Source organism: Salmo trutta, chromosome 33, assembly GCF_901001165.1.
Source record: "Salmo trutta chromosome 33, fSalTru1.1, whole genome shotgun sequence".
Taxonomy (NCBI): Eukaryota; Metazoa; Chordata; class Actinopteri; order Salmoniformes; family Salmonidae; genus Salmo; species Salmo trutta.
The window spans coordinates 27,146,024-27,167,916 of NC_042989.1; the positions used below are offsets into that span (position 1 = coordinate 27,146,024).

At 44.3% G+C, this 21,893-nt stretch overlaps 1 protein-coding gene and 1 pseudogene across 2 annotated transcripts in view; one reads left to right on the forward strand and one right to left on the reverse strand.

Moving 5' to 3' along the window:
* LOC115172774 (trafficking protein particle complex subunit 12-like) overlaps positions 1 to 12,952 on the reverse strand; it is a 28,032-nt pseudogene extending 15,080 nt beyond the window's left edge.
* LOC115172773 (EARP-interacting protein homolog) overlaps positions 12,437 to 21,893 on the forward strand; it is a 41,826-nt gene continuing 32,369 nt past the window's right edge. The window contains exons 1-5 of one of the 2 annotated variants that reach the window (XM_029730513.1): positions 12,462 to 12,538; positions 12,651 to 12,723; positions 14,583 to 14,666; positions 18,476 to 18,608; positions 20,376 to 20,538. In XM_029730513.1, coding sequence (XP_029586373.1) covers positions 12,682 to 12,723; positions 14,583 to 14,666; positions 18,476 to 18,608; positions 20,376 to 20,538 — 422 coding nt within the window. In that variant the 5' untranslated portion in view covers positions 12,462 to 12,538; positions 12,651 to 12,681. Of the gene's footprint in view, positions 12,724 to 14,582; positions 14,667 to 18,475; positions 18,609 to 20,375; positions 20,539 to 21,893 lie in introns of both variants that reach the window. The other variant, XM_029730512.1, reaches the window with a different exon arrangement.

Genomic DNA, 21,893 nt, shown 5'->3' on the forward strand with positions numbered 1-21,893 from the left:
CAAAAAACTATTGGGCAACAACAAATCCAACCCATTTTAGACAACTTCCTGGTTTAAACTTGGCAGTAGAAAGACTACATTGTATATTTAATCAGCTTCCTTATCAAATCAAAAAATGAAAAGCAGACGACCTAAGAAAATTTATGACAAATGGTTTAATGAAGAATGCAAAACCCTAAGAAAGAAATTGAGAAACATACAGTATCCAACCAAAAACAGAGAACCAGAAAACCTAAACCTATGCCTACTAATATATATATATACACACACACACACACACACACACACACACACACACACACACACACACACACACTAAGAAAAAAGAAGGAACAGCACATCAGAAATCAGCTCAATGTAACTGAAGAATCCATAGAATCTAACCACTACTGGGAAAATTGGACTATTACACTAAACTAACAACAACGCGAAGAGCTACCTATCCAAAATGGATAAACCACTTCTCAAAATCTTTTCGGGCTCTATAAAAAAAACATACAGTGCATTTGGAAAGTATTCAGACCCCTTCCCTGCTTCCACATTGTTACGTTACAGCCTTGTTCCAAAATGAATTTTCCTAATTTTCCTCATCAATCTACACACAATACCCCAAAATGACAAAGCAAAAAAAGTTTACATTTTTGAAAATATATTAAAAAAAAGAAAAAAATACCTTATTTAAATACAGTACCAGTCAAAAGTGTGGACACACCTACTCAATCAAGGGCTTTTCTTTATTTTTACTATTTTCTACATTGTAGAATAATAGAAGACATCAAAACTATGAAATATCACATATGGAATAATGTAGTAACCAAAAAAAGTGTTAAAAAAATATAAATATATTTTATTTTGACATTCGTCAAAGTAGCCACCCTTTGCCTTGATGACAGCTTTGCACAATCGTGGCATTCTCTTATCAAGCTTCATGAGGTAGTGACCTGGAATGCATTTCAATTAACAGGTGTCCCGTGTTAAAAGTTATTTTGTGGAATTTCTTTCCTTCTTAATGCATTTGAGCCAATCAGTTGTGTTGTGACAAGGTAGGGGTGGTATACAGGAGATAGCCCTATTTGGTAAAAGACCAAGTCCATATTATGGCAAGAACAGCTCAAATAAACAAAGAGAAACGACAGTCCATAATTACTTTAAGACATGAAGGTCAGTAAATCCGGAAAATTGACAGTCACAAAAACTAAGCGCTATGATGAAACTGGCTCTCATGAGGACCACCACAGGGAATGAAGACCCAGAGTTACCTCTGCTGCAGAGGATAAGTTCCTAAATTCATGAGAATTAACTGCACCTCAGATTTCAGCCAAAATAAATGCTTCACAGAGTTCAAGTAACAGACATCAACATCAACTGTTCAGAGGAGACTGTGTGAATCAGGCCTTCATGGTCAAATTGCTGCAAAGAAATCACTACTAAAGGACACCAATAATAAGAAGAGACTTGCTTGGGCCAAGAAACACGAGCAATGGACATCAGACAGGTGGAAATTTGTCCTTTGGTCTGGAGTCCAAATGTTTGATTTTTGGTTCCAACCACCGTGTCTTCATGAGACGCAGAGTAGGTGAACGGATGACCTCCGCATGAGTGGTTCCCACCGTGAAGCATGGAGGAGGAGGTGTGATGGTGTGGGGGTGCTTTGCTGGTGACACTGATTTATTAAGAATTCAAGGCACACTTAACCAGCATGGCTACCACAGCATTCTGCAGCGATACACCATCCCATCTGGTTTGGGCTTAGTGGGACTGTCATTTGTTTTCAACAGGACAATAACCCAACACACCTCCAGGCTGTGTAAGGACTATTTGACCAAGAAGGAGAGTGATGGCGTGCTGCATCAGATGATCTGGCCTCCACAATCATCCGACCTCAACCCAACTGAGATGGTTTGGGATGAGTTGGACCGCAGAATGAAAAGCAGCCTACAAGTGCTCAGCATATGTGGGAACTCCTCAAAGACTGTTGTCAAGAGTGTGCAAAGCTGTCATCAAGGAAAATAGTGGCTACTTTGAAGAATCTCAAATTTATTTTGATTTGTTTAACACTATTTTGGTTACTACATGATTGCACATGTGTTATTTCATAGTGTTGATGTCTTGACTAATATTCTACAATGTAGAAAATAGTAAAAATAATGAGTAGGTGTGTACAAACTTTTGACTGGTACTGTATGTACAGACTCAGTGAGCATAGCCTTGCTATTGAGAGATGCCACTGTCGGAAGACCTGGCTCTCAAGAGAAGACAGGCTATGTGCACACTGCCCACAAAATGAGGTGGAAACTGAGCTGTACTTCCTCGCCTCCTGCCAAACGTATGACCATATTAGAGACACATATTTCCCTCAGATTACAGACCCACAAAGAATTCAATTTTTTTTCTCGATTTAGATAAACTCCCATATCTATTGGGTGAAATAGCAGTGTGCCATCACTGCAGCAGCAATATCTGTGACCTGTATCCACAAGAAAAGGGCAACCAGTGAAGAACAAACACCATTGTAAATGCAACCTATATTTATGTTTATTTATTTTCCCCTTTGTACTTTAACTATTTGCACATCGTTACAACACTAGCCATAATACGACATTTGAAATGTCTCTATTCCTTTGGAACATTTGTGAGTGTAATGTTTACTGTTAATTTTGTATTGTTTATTATGTATTTCACTTGCTTTGGCAATGTAAACATATGTTTCCCATGCCAATAAAGCCCTTTGAATTGAATAGAGAGAGGAAGAGACCAGTCACAATAGACAGTTTCCTTCCTACACTGGAGCAGAGGTGGTCCATCACAGGAGATTTCACTGGGACACTAACCAGGTTTCCATCTAACCTTTTTATGCCAGTAAAGTACATGTCAGATAAAACATGTCATGACAGGCCTGATGGAAACAGAACATTTGTTGGTAAACTTACCAAATGTTGACAAAACAAAATACACTAGAAAAAGGTTGGATGTTTTTCTGTTGGTAACATTTACTATGTGAGAAATGTTGGTGGAAATGCTTTCATGCGCAAATATTGATATAATAACCATTAAATCAAAGTAAACTTAAAGTCACACGATAACATGTGTGGTCCTCCCACTACGACTCGTCAGGAAAGCATGCAGTATATTATGCTACAGATGAAATAAATGATGAACTTCACAGGGTGGTGAAAATGCAAGGTGATGAGCTTGATGCTCCTTTTCAATAAATATTCAGTTGCTTATTCTGGTGACATAATCATCAATGTTTGGCTGCAAATGAAAATAATGTCCATAATCATATAGGCTCTACCCACACTGCATCTGTGAGCTGCTGGCTGGAGCGCACGTGCCAATACCAGAGTGGGCACACATGCTATATAATGCAACATTTCGCTATATAAGGCAAAACAATGTGAGAAAAGCATCAGTAGATTTGAAAATGCAACGGAAACCCATTTAACTTGTCTTTTTTTAATCGGTACATGGGAATTTAACCGCACAAGGAATGTTTATGTTCACTACGTCATTAAGCACAGCCTTTTGTCTGCAACAAGTACAATTGATGGAAATACATCTTTGGTGGGAAAATGCACTTATTGTTTTTATGCAGATTTGAGAATAATTCCTTCAAAATCTGTTGCCAATTGGATGGAAACCTAGCTAGTGAAAGACATCCTTTCTCTCAGTCCCCTCAGTCTCTTCCTCCCTTGATCTCCCTCACGTACACACTCCCTCTCCCCCCTCACCCCCTTGCCAGAGGTGCCTCTAAATCTTCATTAGGGGGTGAAATGAAGCCGAAAACGAGAGGCAGGGAGACGGCCAGAAGCAGCTGCAGCCACTGAGACAGAACCCATAGCCCCCAACAACAGCAACCCTTCCTCACCCCTCCCTGCATTTGGCTCTGGCACTCACTGGGGATAGGCTCTATGATGTCTATGATGTACTGTACATACGCTCACACCACCCTTAGTATATCCACCATAGAGCCCAATGTAGTGGCAGCAAATCAGAAGTAGTGCCATCCCTGGTCAGAGAGGCTTCCAGCCAGGCTAACTGTGTGTGCTTATGACCTAACATGATGTCCTGCCACCCCACCTATGCACACCCAAACACTAGTAATGGGAAGAAAAAAATCTAAACAGTTACCTATCGCAATATTATAATCGATATTATGACTCCAGGTATTGATCAGAAAAAATGTCATAAAATAAAAAGTAGCGTTAGCTAGCGCTAGTCGGCTGTACCTACACCCAAACAATTTTTCTTCCTATAGCTTGTTCTCCATTTTATTTTTAAATGGTGTGCCCACATGTTTTCAGCACTTTTATTTCCATGACTGATCAAAACAAATGTTCTCGTGCTCTGTGTAGTCTCTCTGCAGCAGACATACACAGAGTATACCAAACATAAGGCCCACCTTCCTAATATTGAGCATAGCCTACAGTAGATTTACGATTTTATTACTTCTAAACAAAATAACTTTTTTGGGTTCTCATACACTTACAATGTTTTGATTCTTGCTTGGACCGTCTCTAATATTATATTTGGCTGTGATCTTTGTAAAATAACTATTTTTGATGCAGCAGTTGTTAGCTAGAATGCTAACGCTCATTGATATAGGCTGTAGCAAAAGCTAGCCAAAGAAACATTTTACTGGTTGAAGTGTTTTTTTTAAAGTTGATTAGCGATGACGACACAAACATAGTAAACAGCACATTCATACGAGGCTTAAAATCCAATTATAATCCAAAAGTAGTGTGAAACGCACTCATAATCAACATACAAATAGAGGCTTTTTTTGCTAGCGTTCTATAAGGGATTCCCGAGTGGCGCAGTGGTCTAAGGCACTGCATCTCAGTGCTAGAAGCGTCACTACAGACACCCTGGTTCGAATCTAGGCTGTATCCCAACCGACCGTGATTGGGAGTCCCATAGATCAGCGTGTAATAGGCCCAGCGTTGTCCGAGTGTGGCCAGTGTAGGCCGTCATTGTAAATAAGAATTTGTTCTTAAGTGACTTGCCTAGTTAAATAAAGTTGACATTTAAAAAAATATATATACAAAAAATAACAACTCCCTTTTGTTCTGCCACTGCCACCAACTTGCACGCATGCGGCAATGTTTGCAAACACAGAAAGGGGTCTATGGGCTGTAGTAGTAAAGGCTAAATTAAATATTTTATCCACAAAAAATTTATACCTAAAGGGGTCCTAAAATTCTAAATCAAATAGCTAAATGTATGACAATCATAAAACAAATCCATGTTAGCTTAGACCCCCCCCCCCCCCAACAGTTTAGACTTTTAGAGGTTAACAATTTACATCAATAAGAGATCATAGCTTTCTTAATGTTTTGTATACTCAGTGCATAGTGAGCAATATGTTCTGAACATCATATCACAATATCGCAATAGGCCTACATATCATATCAGCATCTAAGTATCTTGATAATATCCTATCGTGAAGTCCCTGGCAATTCCCAGCCCTAGAAAACACCCAACAACATGAATAATAGAATGGTGTATCCCAAGTGTGAGTAATTTCAATTAGAAGCGGTGGGAGAGAGAACAGAATCCCTGTGTCTCAGTTGGTAGAGCATGGTGTTTGCAACGCCAGCATGGTGTGTGCAACACCAGGGTTGTGGGTTCGATTCCCACGGGGGGCCAGTACAAAAAAAAAAAATTATGCATAAAATGAAATGTATGCATTCACTACTGTAAGTCGCTCTGGATAAGAGCGTCTGCTAAATGACTAAAATGTAAATGTAACAGTAGCGTGATAATGCCAGGATTGATCATTTAGCTCCACTCATAATAATCTGCAATAAGAGGTACTCGGATCCCCGCCAAATCAAATGAGAATGAGATAAAATACAGATTATATTGGCTGAAATTGAATGAGGAAATGCCGGTGAACACAATGTGTATTGAGCAGGGCCACAGTGCAGGGCTAAATTAACACTCCCTCGTCTCTCACACTGGAGAAGGAAGTGGATTAGCCGTGCATAGTGTTTGCACACAGACACCAGCCAGGGAATCAACTTCATTTTAGCTCATCCCTTTTAATTCACCTATACTAAAAGGTTCAACAGAAGCCCTTAAGAGCATAGACATGTGCACGCACACAAACACACAGCTGGGGGAGAGATAACTAAGAGGATGACAAGTCAGCTATTGTCAGATCATACACTGTTTGACTAGCCACAGTTCTGAGGGGCAACCGTGAGTGATTCCATAGGAGAGCAGTTGAAACCAAGCAGGCCTTGGGCAGCCAGCCACCAGGGAGCTCCATCCCAACTCCATAGGAGAAGAACCTAATACTTCAATAGAATGCCACTGGATTCCCTACTCATACAAACACACAGAAACACACACAAGGCTGGATTATCAATTAGCAGCATTGTGGGTTTAAAAGGGGTGAGCATTTCTAATTGTGTTGAAGATCACAAGTTCAGAGATTTTCTTTTGGTGAAGTAAAAACGCCCCGAAACAAAGCTGGCTGCACGCCCACTGCCAGGGCTCTCGCGAGGTGCCAGCCTCCAGCCAAACACAGTAAAAAGGCTTCTCGCCCTATTGCGGGCCCTGTTCTGCATAACACACTAAATTCCAGTGACACTTCAATTTAGCCACAGCATTTTGAATGAATACAGAGGGGAGAGAAGTAAGAAAGGCAGAATGCACAATACACTAGCTGTGGATAGTGGTTAACTTGTCTTTGATGGTTTGGTGGAGGGCTGGAGTCCTTGTATTAGCGGCCCTGAGAGAGCCAGACTAGGGCTTTGACTCCAGGCCAGAGGATGGACTGGTGGCTGACTGTTCTAAAGACCACAGTAGTTTCTATTTGAAGGGGTCCAGACATCTAGAGCCCTGGGACAATAGAATAATACAGATAATATGTGAAGTACCTATCTTAGGGCTTGCATAGAAACGATGTATTACGCTATAATGGCTGTCTGGGAGAGTTCCAAACGATGCTCCTTCGGGTGACATCAGTCATTCACTGATTGACAGACAAACCGCTGACTTAGCACGGCCAAGTCTCAGTGTTGTAAAGGATTGTTGAGGTAATGACAATTCTCTGGCTGTACACCTCCAGATAGCTATAACGCAGATCAATGTGGTTACATAGGGGAGGGAGCATCAAGGCCGAGGCTGACCCAGCCAAGGTGGTAGTAACACCGTACCCAAACCGGCCGTGCGCAAATTGATTTTGTCCCCCCACACCAAATCATTTGGGGACAGGTCGAAAATCATTAAACATTTACGGCAATTTAGCTAGCTAGCTTGCAGTTGTTGGCTAATTTGTCCTATTTAACTAGCTTGCTGTTGCTAGCTAATTTGTCCTGGGATATAAACGTTGAGTTGTTATTTTACCTGAAATGCACAAGGTCCTCTACTCCGACAATTGATCCACACATAAAACAGTCAACCGAATCGTTTCTAGTCATCTCTCCTCCTTCCAGGCTTTTTCTTCTTTGGACTTTATATGGCGATTGACATCTAACTTTCATAGTTACCACAATGACCGACCAAACTCAGTTAATCTTTCAATCATCCACATGGGTATAACCAATGAGGAGATGGCACATGGGTATCTGCTTCTATAAACCAATGAAGAGATGGGAGAGGCAGGACTTGCAGCGTGATCTGCGTCAGAAATAGAACTGACTTCTATTTTAGCCCTTGGCAACACAGACGCTCGTTGGCGCAAGCGAGCAGTGTGGGTGCAATAATTAAATAACATGTATGTTTACATTTATTTTGCGACGCGAGAAGTGTAGTCAGCATGTAAGGTGGGATGATGTTGATCATACCTCCCCCGGCCCCCGCCCTCCACTGGACATTTGGCCCCGGCACACAGGCCCCAGGCCTAGACACCAGCACACTGGTAGAAGAGAGAGTTCATTGGCCCCAGAAGAAGAGAGGGAGAGGGATGGCGGGAGAAAGGGAAGGAGAGAGGTGGGATAATCAAGGTGACAGATTAGCCAGCCCTGGGCCCTGCTGAGAGAGAGGGGACGCTGACCAGCCACAGGGAGAAATATAGGCCCTAGGCCAGAATCACTATGGAGAGGGATTCGGGAGAGGGGGAGACAGGTCAACAGAGGGAGGCAAGATGACAGACAGAAGTCATGGATAATGCTGTGCAAGAGCGGGCAGTGGCCAGCAGACATTGGCCACAAGAGACGGAGGAGAGACAGGTCACACACACAAGCCTCCAAGGAAATGAGGGTGGGGTGAGAGGCAATGAGGCCTTGAGCCCTGCTGAGCAAGAGAGGCAATGCTGACTAGCCGACTCAGGGGAGAGGACAGACGGGTCACTAGCCCTGAAAGGAAGAAAAGTGAGAGGGGTAGAAGGAAGAGATAGAGAGAACCTGAGGGATAGAGGACAGACGGGTCACTTGCCCTGAAAGGAAGAAAAGCAAGAGGGGTAGAAGGAAGAGAGAGAGAACCTGAGGGATAGAGGACAGACGGGTCACTTGCCCTGAAAGGAAGAAAAGCAAGAGGGGTAGAAGGAAGAGAGAGAGAACCTGAGGGATAGAGGACAGACGGGTCACTAGCCCTGAAAGGAAGAAAAGCAAGAGGGGTAGAAGCAAGAGAGAGAGAGAATCTGAGGGAAAGAGGACAGCTAATCCAGCAGAGACAAAGAGGACCTCTCCACAACATTCTACAGGGTTGGGGTCAGTTCCATTTAAAGTGACAGTGTGTAGCTATGATATTTGGACTCAGTTACTGTATGTAAAGTTGGTGCTAATAAGATGTTAGTTGAGCTCTACCACATGTGAATAATGTTCACTCAGTGGTGCATATCACTACTGCCGCTGTCTGTGGATCAGCAGGGGATTGAATGATGGAGTGAGACAGATAGAGGAGAGAGAGAACACAGCATCTGTTCTCAAAGCCTCACTCTTACCACAGAGGCTGCTTCCTCCTCTTTATCCCTCGCTTCCCCTCCCCTCATCTTTCTTCTTTCCCTGCCTATTAAAATCTTCTTCCCTCCTTTCTCTCTTCCTCCCCATCTCTTCTGTCATACTCCCTCTATCTTTCCTCTTCCCTTCCCTCATCTCTGTGCTCCTCCCTCTGTGTGAGCCAGCGTTTGTGTGTTCTCAGAGGGAGTGTGGAGGCAGTGGCAGTGGGTGCAGTCACACACTGGCACTGCAGCATGAGTCACTGCCAGCTCCCAGCAGCCCCAAGAATCAGGGGGGAGGAGTGTACACACACACATCTCACTAGTCAGTACAACCCCAGGGTACACACAGCTCTGTACAACCAGACACACACACACACACACACCTTGCCAACAATTACTGAGCGAATCGAGAAAGAGACTACCCAGTTGTCTCAAATTTGGTGCAATCAATCACAGGTATTGATCAGTGTAAGGTTGACTGGCTGAGTCGGTCTGGAGATGTGAGGACCACAGTGGAGGAGCAAAGCCCACTGACATTTCAACAGACCTGCCTGACTCACTCTACTTCTCTTTTTATTTCTCTCCTTCACTCCCTCTTTACACTGGGGGGCCGCCCACGCTGGCTGGTGTGCATCGGTAGAGTCAGTGACGCACACACACCAGGTGGTATTTTCAGCCTTCGGTCAAGTGGTCTACTCTGTGAGAGGGTGTGTATGTGTGCATCCTGGCAGACTGCAGTCCAGCACCAGATGTGTGTTTGTGTAAGCAGAGACCAGAAGGCCTTGAAATATGTACACAGCTCCCATGCATTATACATCGGCACAGCAGGAGAGAACTCAGAGCCTGGAGGATCTACTCCCTCCCATCTATTCTCTCTCCATCTCTCTGCCGGCTGCTATGGTGCATACGTTTTAAATACCAAGTGCAGGTCAGGGTCGTTTGCGGGTCAGCGGCTAAGATGGAGGGAGGAGGATAGGGTGATGGAGGAGGAGAGGTCGATATTCAGACTAATCTTCATGCTTTATGTAGGGGTAGGGGAGAGAGGTGAGCCAGAGAAATGATAGGGTATTTACAGAGCTGTGCTATTAACAACACCATTCTATGAGGAAGGTGTGGCATACTCTAGGTAGTCATCACAGAATATCTATCTGCTGCATGCACATTACCCAAACTCAGCAAACATAGCCATTTACATGGTCTTCTATCACTGAATAAGTAGAAGTACAGCGATCTAAAGGTGAAAGAGGTATACGGTGGAACTACTGTGGAATTGCCCATGAGTAAGCCAAGCCGGCATGAAAATAAGTGGTTTCTAACAAGGCACTACATATAGATATATAAAATCCCTGTTTGCACCAACATTAACATGCACGCACATTGACTCACAATTAGTTGTTTGACGCCCAGGAAGGATTGTTCTACAGAGTTGGCTATAAGGACGTCTCTTCATAGCTGCCTGCTCCCCCATGTCTTCATAGCTGCCTGCACCATCAGGTCCTTCACAGCATCACCCTGAAACACACACACAGTCACACAGGTAGACGAGTAGGTTGCAAACAATGTTGAGGTATAGGTCTACAAATATGCAAATTATCCACTTCATTGTACAACAAGACTAGACATAGCTGTTGAAAGCAGATTTCGGAATGATATCGAACTGGAAACCCAGCTCTATGGGCTAATGGCATTAATGGCAAGCTAACCCCCCTGCAGATTGTCAAACTTGAGACTGGGCATGACCAGCCTCTCCCTCTCCACAAACACCTGGCTGTACTGCTGACTTGCCACGGAGATCAGCACCTTCCTGGTCTCCTCAGAGGGCAGCCATGCGTCGTACCTCTTATCAGCCTCACTCATGTTCAGAGCCTTGGCAAACGGGTCGTCTCCACCCGAGAACAGCTGGGTGAAGGGCTAAGGAGGGTCCGGGGCTGGCTCTGCTGCAGCCTGTTGAAGGGAATGGGGGTTGGTTCAGTCTGGGTAGGCCCAAAGAAGGAGTTGGGGGTGGGGGTACCGGACTCTGAAGGCCCAAAGGTGGACAGAGAGCACCCAGAGGAGGCAGAGAGTTGGTGTTCGGGTGGGGCGGCTGACTTTGGGGACTCTGCGTTAGGGTTGCTGACAGAGATGAAGGAAGAGGAGGTGGTGAAGGAGTCAGTAGCCAGGTTGATATGGCCACTGTAAGAAGATAACTTGCTGAGGCTGGCGGACCAGAGGAGCCAGTTTACTAGGGGTAATCTCTGTGCTCCCCTGCCACAGCCACTACTGAAGCTGGGTGATTTAATGAGGGTGGGCTGGAAGCAATCTGTCACCAGGGCCTGGGCTTTGGGCTGGCTGAAGATGGTGCACACAGGGATGGGCTCGTCCTTGGTTGTGGTCCCTTTGCTGCTGGCCTCCAGGGGTGCTGTCTCATGCTTAGGGGTGCCTGGGCTGGGGGTGCTGTCCTCTGGGGTTACAGCGGAGACGGTAACAACATCCTGCTCTTCAGTAGTTAGCTCTGGTTTCACATCATCCACTGGTTCCTCAGGGCTAGAGGCTACTGGACTTGTCGGTATCATCGCAGCCTCTATCTTGATCTCAGTAGTGTCTTGTCCAATCAGATCATCCACTTTCTGCTCTTCACTTCCACCTTCTTCTCTTTCTCCACTGAGGTCTCTTTAACCACTGCTGCTGCTGGCTCCTCCTCTCTCTCTCCTCAAACTGCTCCAGCAGGTTGTCCATGGGAACCACATGGTCCTCCTCACTGTTGTTGGTGAAGTCAGAGTTCATGACACTCTCCATCATCTGGTCGTTGAGCTTGTCAATCAGGCTCTCTGAGGGTGTGCTGTGGCTGTCCTCCTGGGGAGTGATGAAGGCCTCGCACCCCAGGTCAATGCTCTCCTCCTGGAACAGGACACCAGAGGAGGGCAAGAGGGTGGGGGCTGGCTCTGGAGGGATACGGTCTTCACTCAGGCTGGGCTCAACCTCCACTGCCCCTGTGATGTCCAGGGTGACTGGCCTCTGGGCAGGAGTCTCGTTGCTATCCATATTTTCCCTGAGAATAATAGTATGGAGGAATCATAAATCAGGTTACCTAAAAATATAATTTATTGTAAGTACTTTGTCATGTTCTTTACAATGAAATGTATCATACGGGCTTAGAAGCTTAGATATACAATGATTCATTAAATTTCTATGGCTAGTAGATTGTTGTGTTTTTGGGGTAATTTGTAAGTCGCTCTGGATAAGAGCGTCTGCTAAATGACTTAAATGTAAATGTAAATGAGTAATGATGGCTAGCTAAAGTTAGCGTGCTAAGCTACAGGTGCTTCAAATGGCAAAAAGGACATAACTACTTTTATAAATATATTCATACAAATCACTTGCTTACATAAATAACATGTAGCGATACATCAGCCTCCCCTATTAAGCTGTAAACCAATGTAAACAAAAACAAGGCGCTTTAGATTACCTTTGCTAAGGAATGTTGACGGCTACTGAGCTACGGCAATAGTGCGCCTGTGTGAATCTTCCAGGAAGTGAAATGTACAGCGTTCAATAGGAATCAAATTTCCTACGTATCTGTCGAATCGGTATTCTTACATATCTTACGCATTTTAAACCGTAAACATCTGCTTTCTCCAGATATATTTACGGACATTCACTGTACGCTACGTAAGTATTTATTTTAACGTTTGCGGAATTAAAATAACATTCAGCGAGGTAATGGATAAACAGTGCAAGCAGTTTATTTGTGAAATCTCACATTAAACGTAACGCTTTCAAGCAATAATAATAAGCTGCAACATACGTGGGACATGGAGGACGATGCACCTGTGATATACGGCCTCGAATTTCAGGTACAGTTCCACGTCGGAGATATGCATGCATTAACGTTAGCTGGATACAGTATAGCTATGTCAGACAACCTCGTCCTGCCCCAGTATCTGGGCGTTAGAGATGTCGACGAGGAGTATGACTTGTCGACATCTCTAACGCTCAGATACTGTGGCAACCTCGTCCTAGCTATGCAACTCTAATGTTGACAAATATTCATCTGAACTCTCTTCGATGTACGTCAACATTGTTGCTTTGCAATGTCATCATGCTTTAGTGTTACGTTCGTCACGTAAAGCCCTGTATCGACATAGCATTACATACTGTACATACATGCACTACCGGTCAAAGGTTTTAGAGCACCTACTCATTCAAGGGTTTTTGTTAATTTGTACTATTTTCTACATTGTAGAATAATAGTGAAGACATCAGAACTATGAAATAACACATATGGAATCATGTAGTAACCAAACAAGTGTTTTTTTAATATTTGAGATTCTTCAAATAGCATCCCTTTGCCTTGATGACAGCTTTGCACACTCTTGGCATTCTCTCAACCAGCGTCACCTGGAACAGTCTTGAAGGAGTTCCCATGTATGCGGAGCACTTGTTGGCTGCTTTTCCTTCACTCTGCTGTCGGAGTAATCACAAACGATCTTAATTTGGTTGAGGTCGGGGGATTGTGGAGGCAAGCAGCACTCCATCAGTCTCCTTCTTGGTAAAATAGCCCTTACACAGCCTGGAAGTGTGTTGGGTGATTATCCTGTTGAAAAACAAATGATAGTCCCACTAAGCCCAATCCAGATGGTATGGCGTACAGCTGCAGAATGCTGTGGTAGCCATGCTGGTTAAGTGTGCCTTTAATTCTAAATAAATCACAGACAGTGTCACCAGCAAAGCACCCCCACACCTTAACACCTCCTCTTCCATGCTTCACGGTGGGAACCACACATGTGGAGATCATCCATCTCACAAAGACACGGCGGTTGGAATTAAAAAAATCTCCAATATGGATTCCAGACCAAAGGACACATTTCCACCAGTTAAATGTCCATTGCTCGTGTTTCTTGGCCCAATCAAGTCTCTTCTTCTTATTGGTGTCCTTCAGTAGTGGTTTCTTTGCAGCAATTCGACCATGAAGGCCTAATCTCTGAACAGTTGATGTTGAGATGTGTCTGTTACTTGGAACACTGTGAGGCATTTTTTGGGGCTGCAATTTCTGAGCCTGGTAACTCTAATAAACTTTTCCTCTGCAGCAGAGTTAACTCTGGGTCTTCCATTCCTGTGGCGGTCCTCATGAGAGCCAGTTTCATCATAGCGCTTTATGTTTTTTGCGATTGCACTTCCAGAAACTTTAAAAGTTATTGAAATGTTCTGTATTGACTGACCTTCATGTTTTAAAGTATTGATGTACTGTCGTTTCTCTTTGCTTATTTTAGCTGTTCTTGCCATAATATAGACTTGGTCTTTTACCAAATAGGGTTATCTTCTTTACCTTAATGCTCAAACTCATTAAGAAGGAAAGAAATTCCACAAATGAACTTTTTAAGAAGGCACACCTGTTAATTGAAGTGCATTCTAGGTGACTACCTTATGAAGCTGGTTGAGAGTGCCAAGAGTGTGCAAAGCTGTCATCAAGGCAAAGGGTGGCTATTTGAAGAATCTCAAATATAAAATATATTTTGTTTTACTTTTTCTTCGTTAATACATAATTCCATATGTGTTATTTCATAGTTTAGATGTCTTCACTATTGTACAATGTAAAAATAAAGAAAAACCCTTGAATGATTAGATGTTCTAAAACTTTTGACCGGTAGTGTACATGGGTATAGTCAACATTAGTTACAGTGTTACAATGTACCAACTGTATCATGTTTTGCAGGCTCGGGCACTTACTTCCCAGACAGCTGAATCAGATGCCATTTGCTTTCTTGTGGGCACCCAGTCCCTCAAATTTGACAATCAGGTGAGTCAAACAACTGCACTTACCAAGAGTACCTTACAGCTGTATATAGCCTATGCATTGGAAGACCATCTAGGAAGGGTATTGCACAAAGTCATGTGTCTGTTCTTCTAAGGTGGGGCCCACTTTTGGATGTAATCTAAAGTTGTACTAAAAACGTACTATATATTTTTGATGGGAACAACATCCACAGTGGACTCACTTGATCCTTTATCTGATGTAGCTCTTTGGCTGCTTGTTTCAGCCCACCAAGGCCTCTAGTATTCCTAATGGGGTATTCCAGCCAAGATTGGCCCATGTGTTGAGATGGGACTTGAGACCCACTGATACCTCACAACTAGTTCCTCCTGGGTTGCATCAAGACTGGGTTGTAATGTAACATCTTATTGCCTGTGCCATGACTGTCCATGCCACGCTCTGCTTATTTAGTAGTACCTTCAGTTAAGTGGGTTACCTCAAGCCTTGTCCAGCAGCCATGTGCCTTTGAGAATTGTAGGCCTAGTAAACAAGCCTAGGATCATGCTAGCCATATGGGCCTGTGTGGACCAGGTAGTGCTGAGAGGACCAGATAGTGCTGTGAGGACAGGCTTAGCCTTGGCCTCTGGCACTGTTATTGGGCTGATTCCAACCCGTGTGTGTGGGTGGGGGTGTGTGTGTGTGTGTGTGTGTGTGTGTGTGTGTGTGTGTGTGTGTCTTTCCTAGGTCATCATGCAGACAGACCACAGAAACAGTTGGCCATAAATGGGTGGGGGGGGGCTGGGGGTGTAATTACTGATTTCAGAGAGGAGAGACTGATGTCTGTGTTGAAATGGTTTTGGCATCCTTTGGTGAGAAAATGGTCTATGCTTTTTTTTTTTTTATTCTGGCTTTGGCTGTGGGTGTTGAAATATGTTGCTGGAGCCCATTCCAAATCTATCCCGGTGGTTGGACAGACAAACAGTGCTTATGTTTGATCACCCACGCCATGTTTTTGAGAGGAAAATACTTATAATGATAGTACTGCTGTGATGCCTGCACCAAGCACTGTTGTTGAGAATTGAAAAACAGAATGTTGGGTGTTTTGTACCCGCATTTCTGAATGCATTGCAGTCACAACAAAGGGAGCAATAATTTCATCCCATCCTTATCACAATGCTGTTTCACTTATGATTATTGGCTGTTCCAGCAAGTGGACTCCTCCTTGAAGATGGCTTCAGTCCCACCCCCAGGCATTGGTCACATAGAGACACCACCTGATTGTCTCTGGCCTCAGGCACTTATACAGTAGCTTGGACGTGTCACTAAGCTTCCTGCCTCTCTAATGTGGGCTTCAGATATCTAATTTATACCCTTCCTTCCTCTCACCTTAAGTGCCACTCCAGCCCTGAGAGGGCAGCGCCATATGAATGGCAGAACTTTGGGGCTCCTCCAGTTTGTGGGGCATTAAAACATCTCAACCCTGCCACTTCTGCCAGTTCCCTACTCCTCTGTCCTGCTTACTGTCATCCGCACCACTAAAGAGCTTTAACTAAAGGACCAAAAGTGGAGACCGTCGGCGAGCACCTTTTTATCGTGTCTTTTTCTGCTACATAATTACAACGGGCTGGGAAGGAAGCCCGACTGGGCTGAGAGAGGGATGCAGGGATAAGTCACTCCGCTGGCTCCGGCTGGGGAATAACGCAGGATAAATCACCCATGGGACTTCTCCTCCACCCTGGGTTCATTCAGGGGCCCTATTACCGCTCTTCCTCTTCCCTCCAATTACCCTGTCCCACCAGCACCGACATTTATGTGTATGTCTCCCCTCCATAAAATTATAACTTTGTGTAATAATCTTTGCTCGATGTGGTCCAGCCCAAGGTTAATGGCAGCCTGTGTGACTTTGAGGCAGCTGAAGGACGCTGTATTCTGCTGCTCCGATGCTCTGCTCCTCTCCTCCCTGCCTGTAAAAAGTGAACAGGGTAGAGGAGTGCCTGGAGTTGTTGTCCAGTGCAACCAGATTAATGGCCCCCACGGTGCAGTGACACTCAGCCTTATTAGAATGACGGGTGTTATTAACCACATCAAACCTCTTGATTGTCGCTGCTTTACCACCTAAGTCAAATATCTATCAAATAGATTTCCATAATGGTCCATTCTAATAGGCCTAAGTCAATAGAAGTTCCAATGTCCTGCACACAGCTTGCTTGCAAATATTAGGCCTACGCTTTCTATTGTAATGCCAACTCTTTAGTCTGCTGACCTTGAAGATGATAGCAAGATAACTTCATGGCTGTTAGACAAACTGCAATCAATTTAACAGGAAGCTTTGGGTCCTCAACACCTCTCAACCATTGTCCAATGTAATTGCCATTGATAAAATGCAATTGTGTTCGTTGTCTGTAGCGTTTGCCTGCCCATACCATAACCCCACTGCCACCATGGGGCTATCTGTTCACAACGGTGACATCAGCACACCACTTGCCCACACAATGCCATACATGCTGTCTGCCATCTGCCCGGTACAGTTGAAACCGGGATTCATCTGTGAAGAGCACACTTCTCCAGCATGCCAGTGGCCATCGAAGGTGAACATTTGCTCACTGAAGTCGGTCACAACGCCAAACTGCAGTCAGGTCAAGACCCTGGTTAGGACGTGAGCATGCAGATGAGCTTCCATGAGATGGTTTCCGACAGTTTGTGCAGCAATTCTTCGGTTGTGCAAACTCACAGTTTCATCAGCTGTCCGGATGGCTTTCTCAGACAATCCCGCAGGTGAAGAAGCTGGATGTGGAGGTCCTGGGCTGGCGTGGTTACACGTGGTCTGCGGTTGTGAGGCCGGTTGGATGTACTGCCAAATTCTCTAAAATGACATTGGAGGCAGCTTATGATAGAGAAATTAACATCTCTGGCAACAGCTCTGGTGGACATCCTGCAGTTAGCATTTCAATTGCACGCTCCCTCAAAACTTGAGACATCTATGGCATTGTGTTGTGTGACAAAACTGCACATTTTAGAGTGACTTTAGCACAATTGTCCCCAGCACAAGGTGCACCTGTGTAATGATCATCCTGTTTAATCATCTTCTTGATATGCCACACCTGTCAGGTGGATGGATTATATTTGCAAAGGAGAAATGCTCACTAACAGGGACTCATTTGTGCACAAAATTGGAGAGAAATAAGCTTTTTGCATGTCTGGGAAATTTCTGGAATCTTTTATTTCAGCTCATGAACCGTGGGACTAATGCTTTACATGTTGCGTTTATATTTTTGTTCAGTATAAATAAAAAAGGAAATAGTAACACAATAAAATAACAGTAATAATAACATACTGTTTTACTGATTTCACAGACAGTGACCCCTGCCTGCTCTGGTGTTCCACATGTTACTTATCATATGTTGTGAAGGGTGCAAACTAGATTTGATCGATTTTCCTCTATTGGACCTTTCTGCCGTCTAAGACGTGGCACTCTCTGTAACTCCTCTGAATCTGACCCAACTTCTGAAGGAGTGTTTAATCGCTGCTTTTAAGGGGAAATCGAGACAAAAAAAACGCAGTGGGTGTGTGAAGTTAATACATCTTAATAAGTGATGTCTGCATTTAAGGTTGCGTTCACTGTCATATTAAAGACGGAACCTTTTTGTGTGAGGGGTGCTTTGTACTGCTGAGGGTTAGGGCGACTGGTGAAAGATGAGGGGGAGGAGGCGCTCCTCTGTCTGTGTTCTCACTAGAACCTCGTCCTCACTGCTCTCCCCTCTCTCTCTCTCTCTCTCTCTCCTCTCTCCTTCCCTCACACTCTCTCTCCTCCCGCCTCTCTTTCTCTCTCCTCTCTTCCTTTCTCCTTTCCACAGATCCACATCATTGACTTTGATGATGAGAATAACATCATTAGTAAGAGCGTCCTGCAGCACCAGGCAGGGGAGATATGGCACATCAGTGCCAGTCCTGCAGATAAAGCCGTGCTGACGACCTGCTACAACAAAAGTGAGGCTCCCGACCGCGCTCCCCTTGCATCTTTCTTCTTTCTCCTTCTCTCTCTGTCTGTCTGCCTCTCTCGCTCTTTATCTCTCATTTTTTTCAGTCTCGTTCCTGTCTTTATGTTACTAGTCTCTCTCTCACAACTAGGGGCCAGTGTTTTTCCTGGTCAAGTCGTGTGTTCAGGAAAATCTCATGACCCCATAAGGTATACTGCATTCTGTCTTGAAATTAAAGGATGTTACTTATATGTAACCATCTAGGCAAGGCGGTGAGAACCCTGTTAGCCAGCCATGTGTACCCCTGACCATGGCCAAGATATGACACACAAGCCCAGACTCACACCATGCTCCCACCCTGCCATTTCACACTAGCAATTATGCTAAAGTAACACGTCCCATTTCTCTCACACTCCTTCTGCCAACAGTTGCCTCGAGACAATTACAAATCTAAACAAACATGAAGAGACGATTTGGATGAGAGAGAGTGGAGAAAAAAAAGTAATTACATTTCTGAGTTTATTAGATGGATGCCTTTGGCCTTGGTGGGGTTAGTGACAGTAGGAATCAGCTCTGGATGTAGGCTACTGTAGTTGTGAGGAGACAAACCAGGAGAGAGGCATTGAAAACAAGGCCACGGTACTCTCACTCTCCTCTCTTTGCGTCAGCCCTATTGTGGCGGAGGGCTGTGATACACGTTATGTCAGAGTACAGTTCAAAAGAGAAATGTGGCTCAGTTGGTAGAGCATGGTGTTTCCAACGCCAGGGTTGTGGGTTCGATTCCCACGGGGGACCAGTAAGAAAAAAAACGGGGGAAAAATGTATGAAATGTATGCATTCACCTCTGTAAGTCGCTCTGGATAAGAGCGTCTGCTAAATGACTAAAATGTAAAAATGTAAAATGTAATTATCATGACATCCAATCTAATGGAGTAGCCCCAGTCAAAAAGAAGTGAAGATCATATGCACTCACTTTACCCACTATCTTTTTCTCTACAGCTGCTGCTGAGGCACATTCCTTCCTATTCACTGTCTGATCTGGGGAGGTGGGCTGTCTCTCTCCTGATGGTGTTGTGGTGGGGATAGTGTTGTGGTGGGTGTGGTGGAGATGGTGGTGTGGTGGAGGTGTGAACGGGGCATAGCTTTACATGTGTAGACAGCCATGACAGAGTGAGAAACTGGGAGAGCAGGGAGTCGTGGAGGCCAGGGTAGGCCTTTAGGGGAAGCCGAAACCAGAGGGAGAGGCCCACAGTTAGTCTCTCGCTCTCTCTCATTCTGTTTCGCTCTCTTTCTTTATATCTCCTCTCTCTCTTGCTCTATTGCTATCATTCTCAATCTTCTTCCCTCTCTCTGCCTCTCTTGTCAGCTGGGCCATACATACTTCAGCTCACATGATGACAGCTGCTGCTGGAATGGGTTAGAACTCAGAGACCAGACCCTCCCACTGTAGACACACATGCATGTCAGACTTGGAATTTATTTTTATGAATAATGTTTCTGTCACTTGACTTGCTCGATCGATCTACTCACGATCAGCTCGCTGTACATTTCAGGACACTCAAGAAATGGATTTGATTGCAAGCCAGCACCTACAGGGATCTAGCTGTACCAGGTTTATGAGAACCCCAAAACAGGTCCCTAAGTAGGTCCTATAGGTCTGGTCCAGCTGGAACCCTTTGTGTGCTGTCTTTCATTCACACCCATGTCCTGAGTGAGTTCCCAGTTCGCCCACCCCCTTCAGGTGTGTAACTCTGCCTGTTTCTTCCGTCCCCTCCAGCCAGTGAGAGTCGCGTGGTGACATGTGGGGCTGTTTGGAGGATGCCCCCAGAGTGGGAGTCAGGGAGCCATGAATGCCCAGACGATCCCCACAACTCCCACAACCCCCAGAACCTGGAACTCCTCTGTCACCTTGACAACAGCTCCCACGGCAACGCCTCCTGGTAGGTTTCACTCAGACCGTAACCTACAGCTACAATACTGTATACAACAAAACATAACACAGTCATCAATTCAACCCTGAAACTGTAAGGGTTCCACGACCTCCTGCTTTCATCCTTTTCTCTGCTCTTTTCTCCTTTGTTCTTTTCCCCCTCGTTCTCTGTTCCTCTATCTCATCTGCTTTCCTTCTCCCCCTCTATCTCTCTATCTTTCACCGTTTGACTCCATTGTTTTGTCTTTCTAAAATCTATCGCCCTGCTTTTCACCATTTATACCACTATACTCACTTATCTTCCTCTGTCTTTATCTCTCTATCTCTCATTCTCCCTGTTCATCTCTTTATCACCCTCTGTCACTTTCCCTGTCTCTCTGTTGCTCTCTTGCTCCTTCCCTCACTCCCTCTCTCCCTCTCATACAGAAGGGTATCCTGGTCTATACTTTACTTTACCATACTATCCAGCAAACCAAAATTGTTTCTGTGAAAGTTCCCAGAACATTCGTTAGGTTGTGGCAAATGTTCTCATAGCACAAGAACTGTCCAGTTGAGGTGATGATTATAGAATGGTTGTATAAAACATCTGCCTGATTTTGCAAGAACGTTCCTAGAACACATTTAATCTGTTCTTTAAAGATTCCCAGAATGTTTCATTAGGTTGTGGGGACATGACAAGGGATATGTTCCCAAAACACAAAAACTGTCCGGTTGTGCTGACATTTACGTAAAGTTTTTATCAGGGTGCTCCAAACGTTGCTTTGATGTTGCAAGAATGTTGACAGAACAGCCTTTCTGAATCCTTTAAAGTTTCCCAGAACATGTAGTTAGGTTGTGGGAACAGTGTGGGTACATGGGTTCCCAAAACACAAAATATGCTTAGTTGTGGTGACATTCATACAATGTTTAAGTTGGGTTGCACAGGACATTCCCTTCATCACATCTGGTGCAAGTCTTATAAAATGTGATTTTATTTAGATAGGGCTTCCTTTAAATAACTTGAACATTTGATTTGTATTGTTGTGTATTCATATGCTTCTCAGAACCTTCAAACTAAGAACCTTCAAACTCAATAAGAAAACAATTTGACGTTTTCTCAATTTCAAAATCACATTTCATAATAAAACGTTTAACACGTGATGAAGAGAAGTGCACAGCATATAAAGAGGATGGGTGAATAACCACGTTACCAGTATTTCTCTGGGTTAGACATGTTTAAGAAGGCTTAACATTGTGGATTGACCATACTGCAATGCTATACTGAACAATAAAATATGTAAGAGAGCTTCCCTGGTGGATAAAAGCCCTGGCTTGGAAACCATACATTGCAGGTTCAAACCCCACATGTGCAGATTGTCAACATAT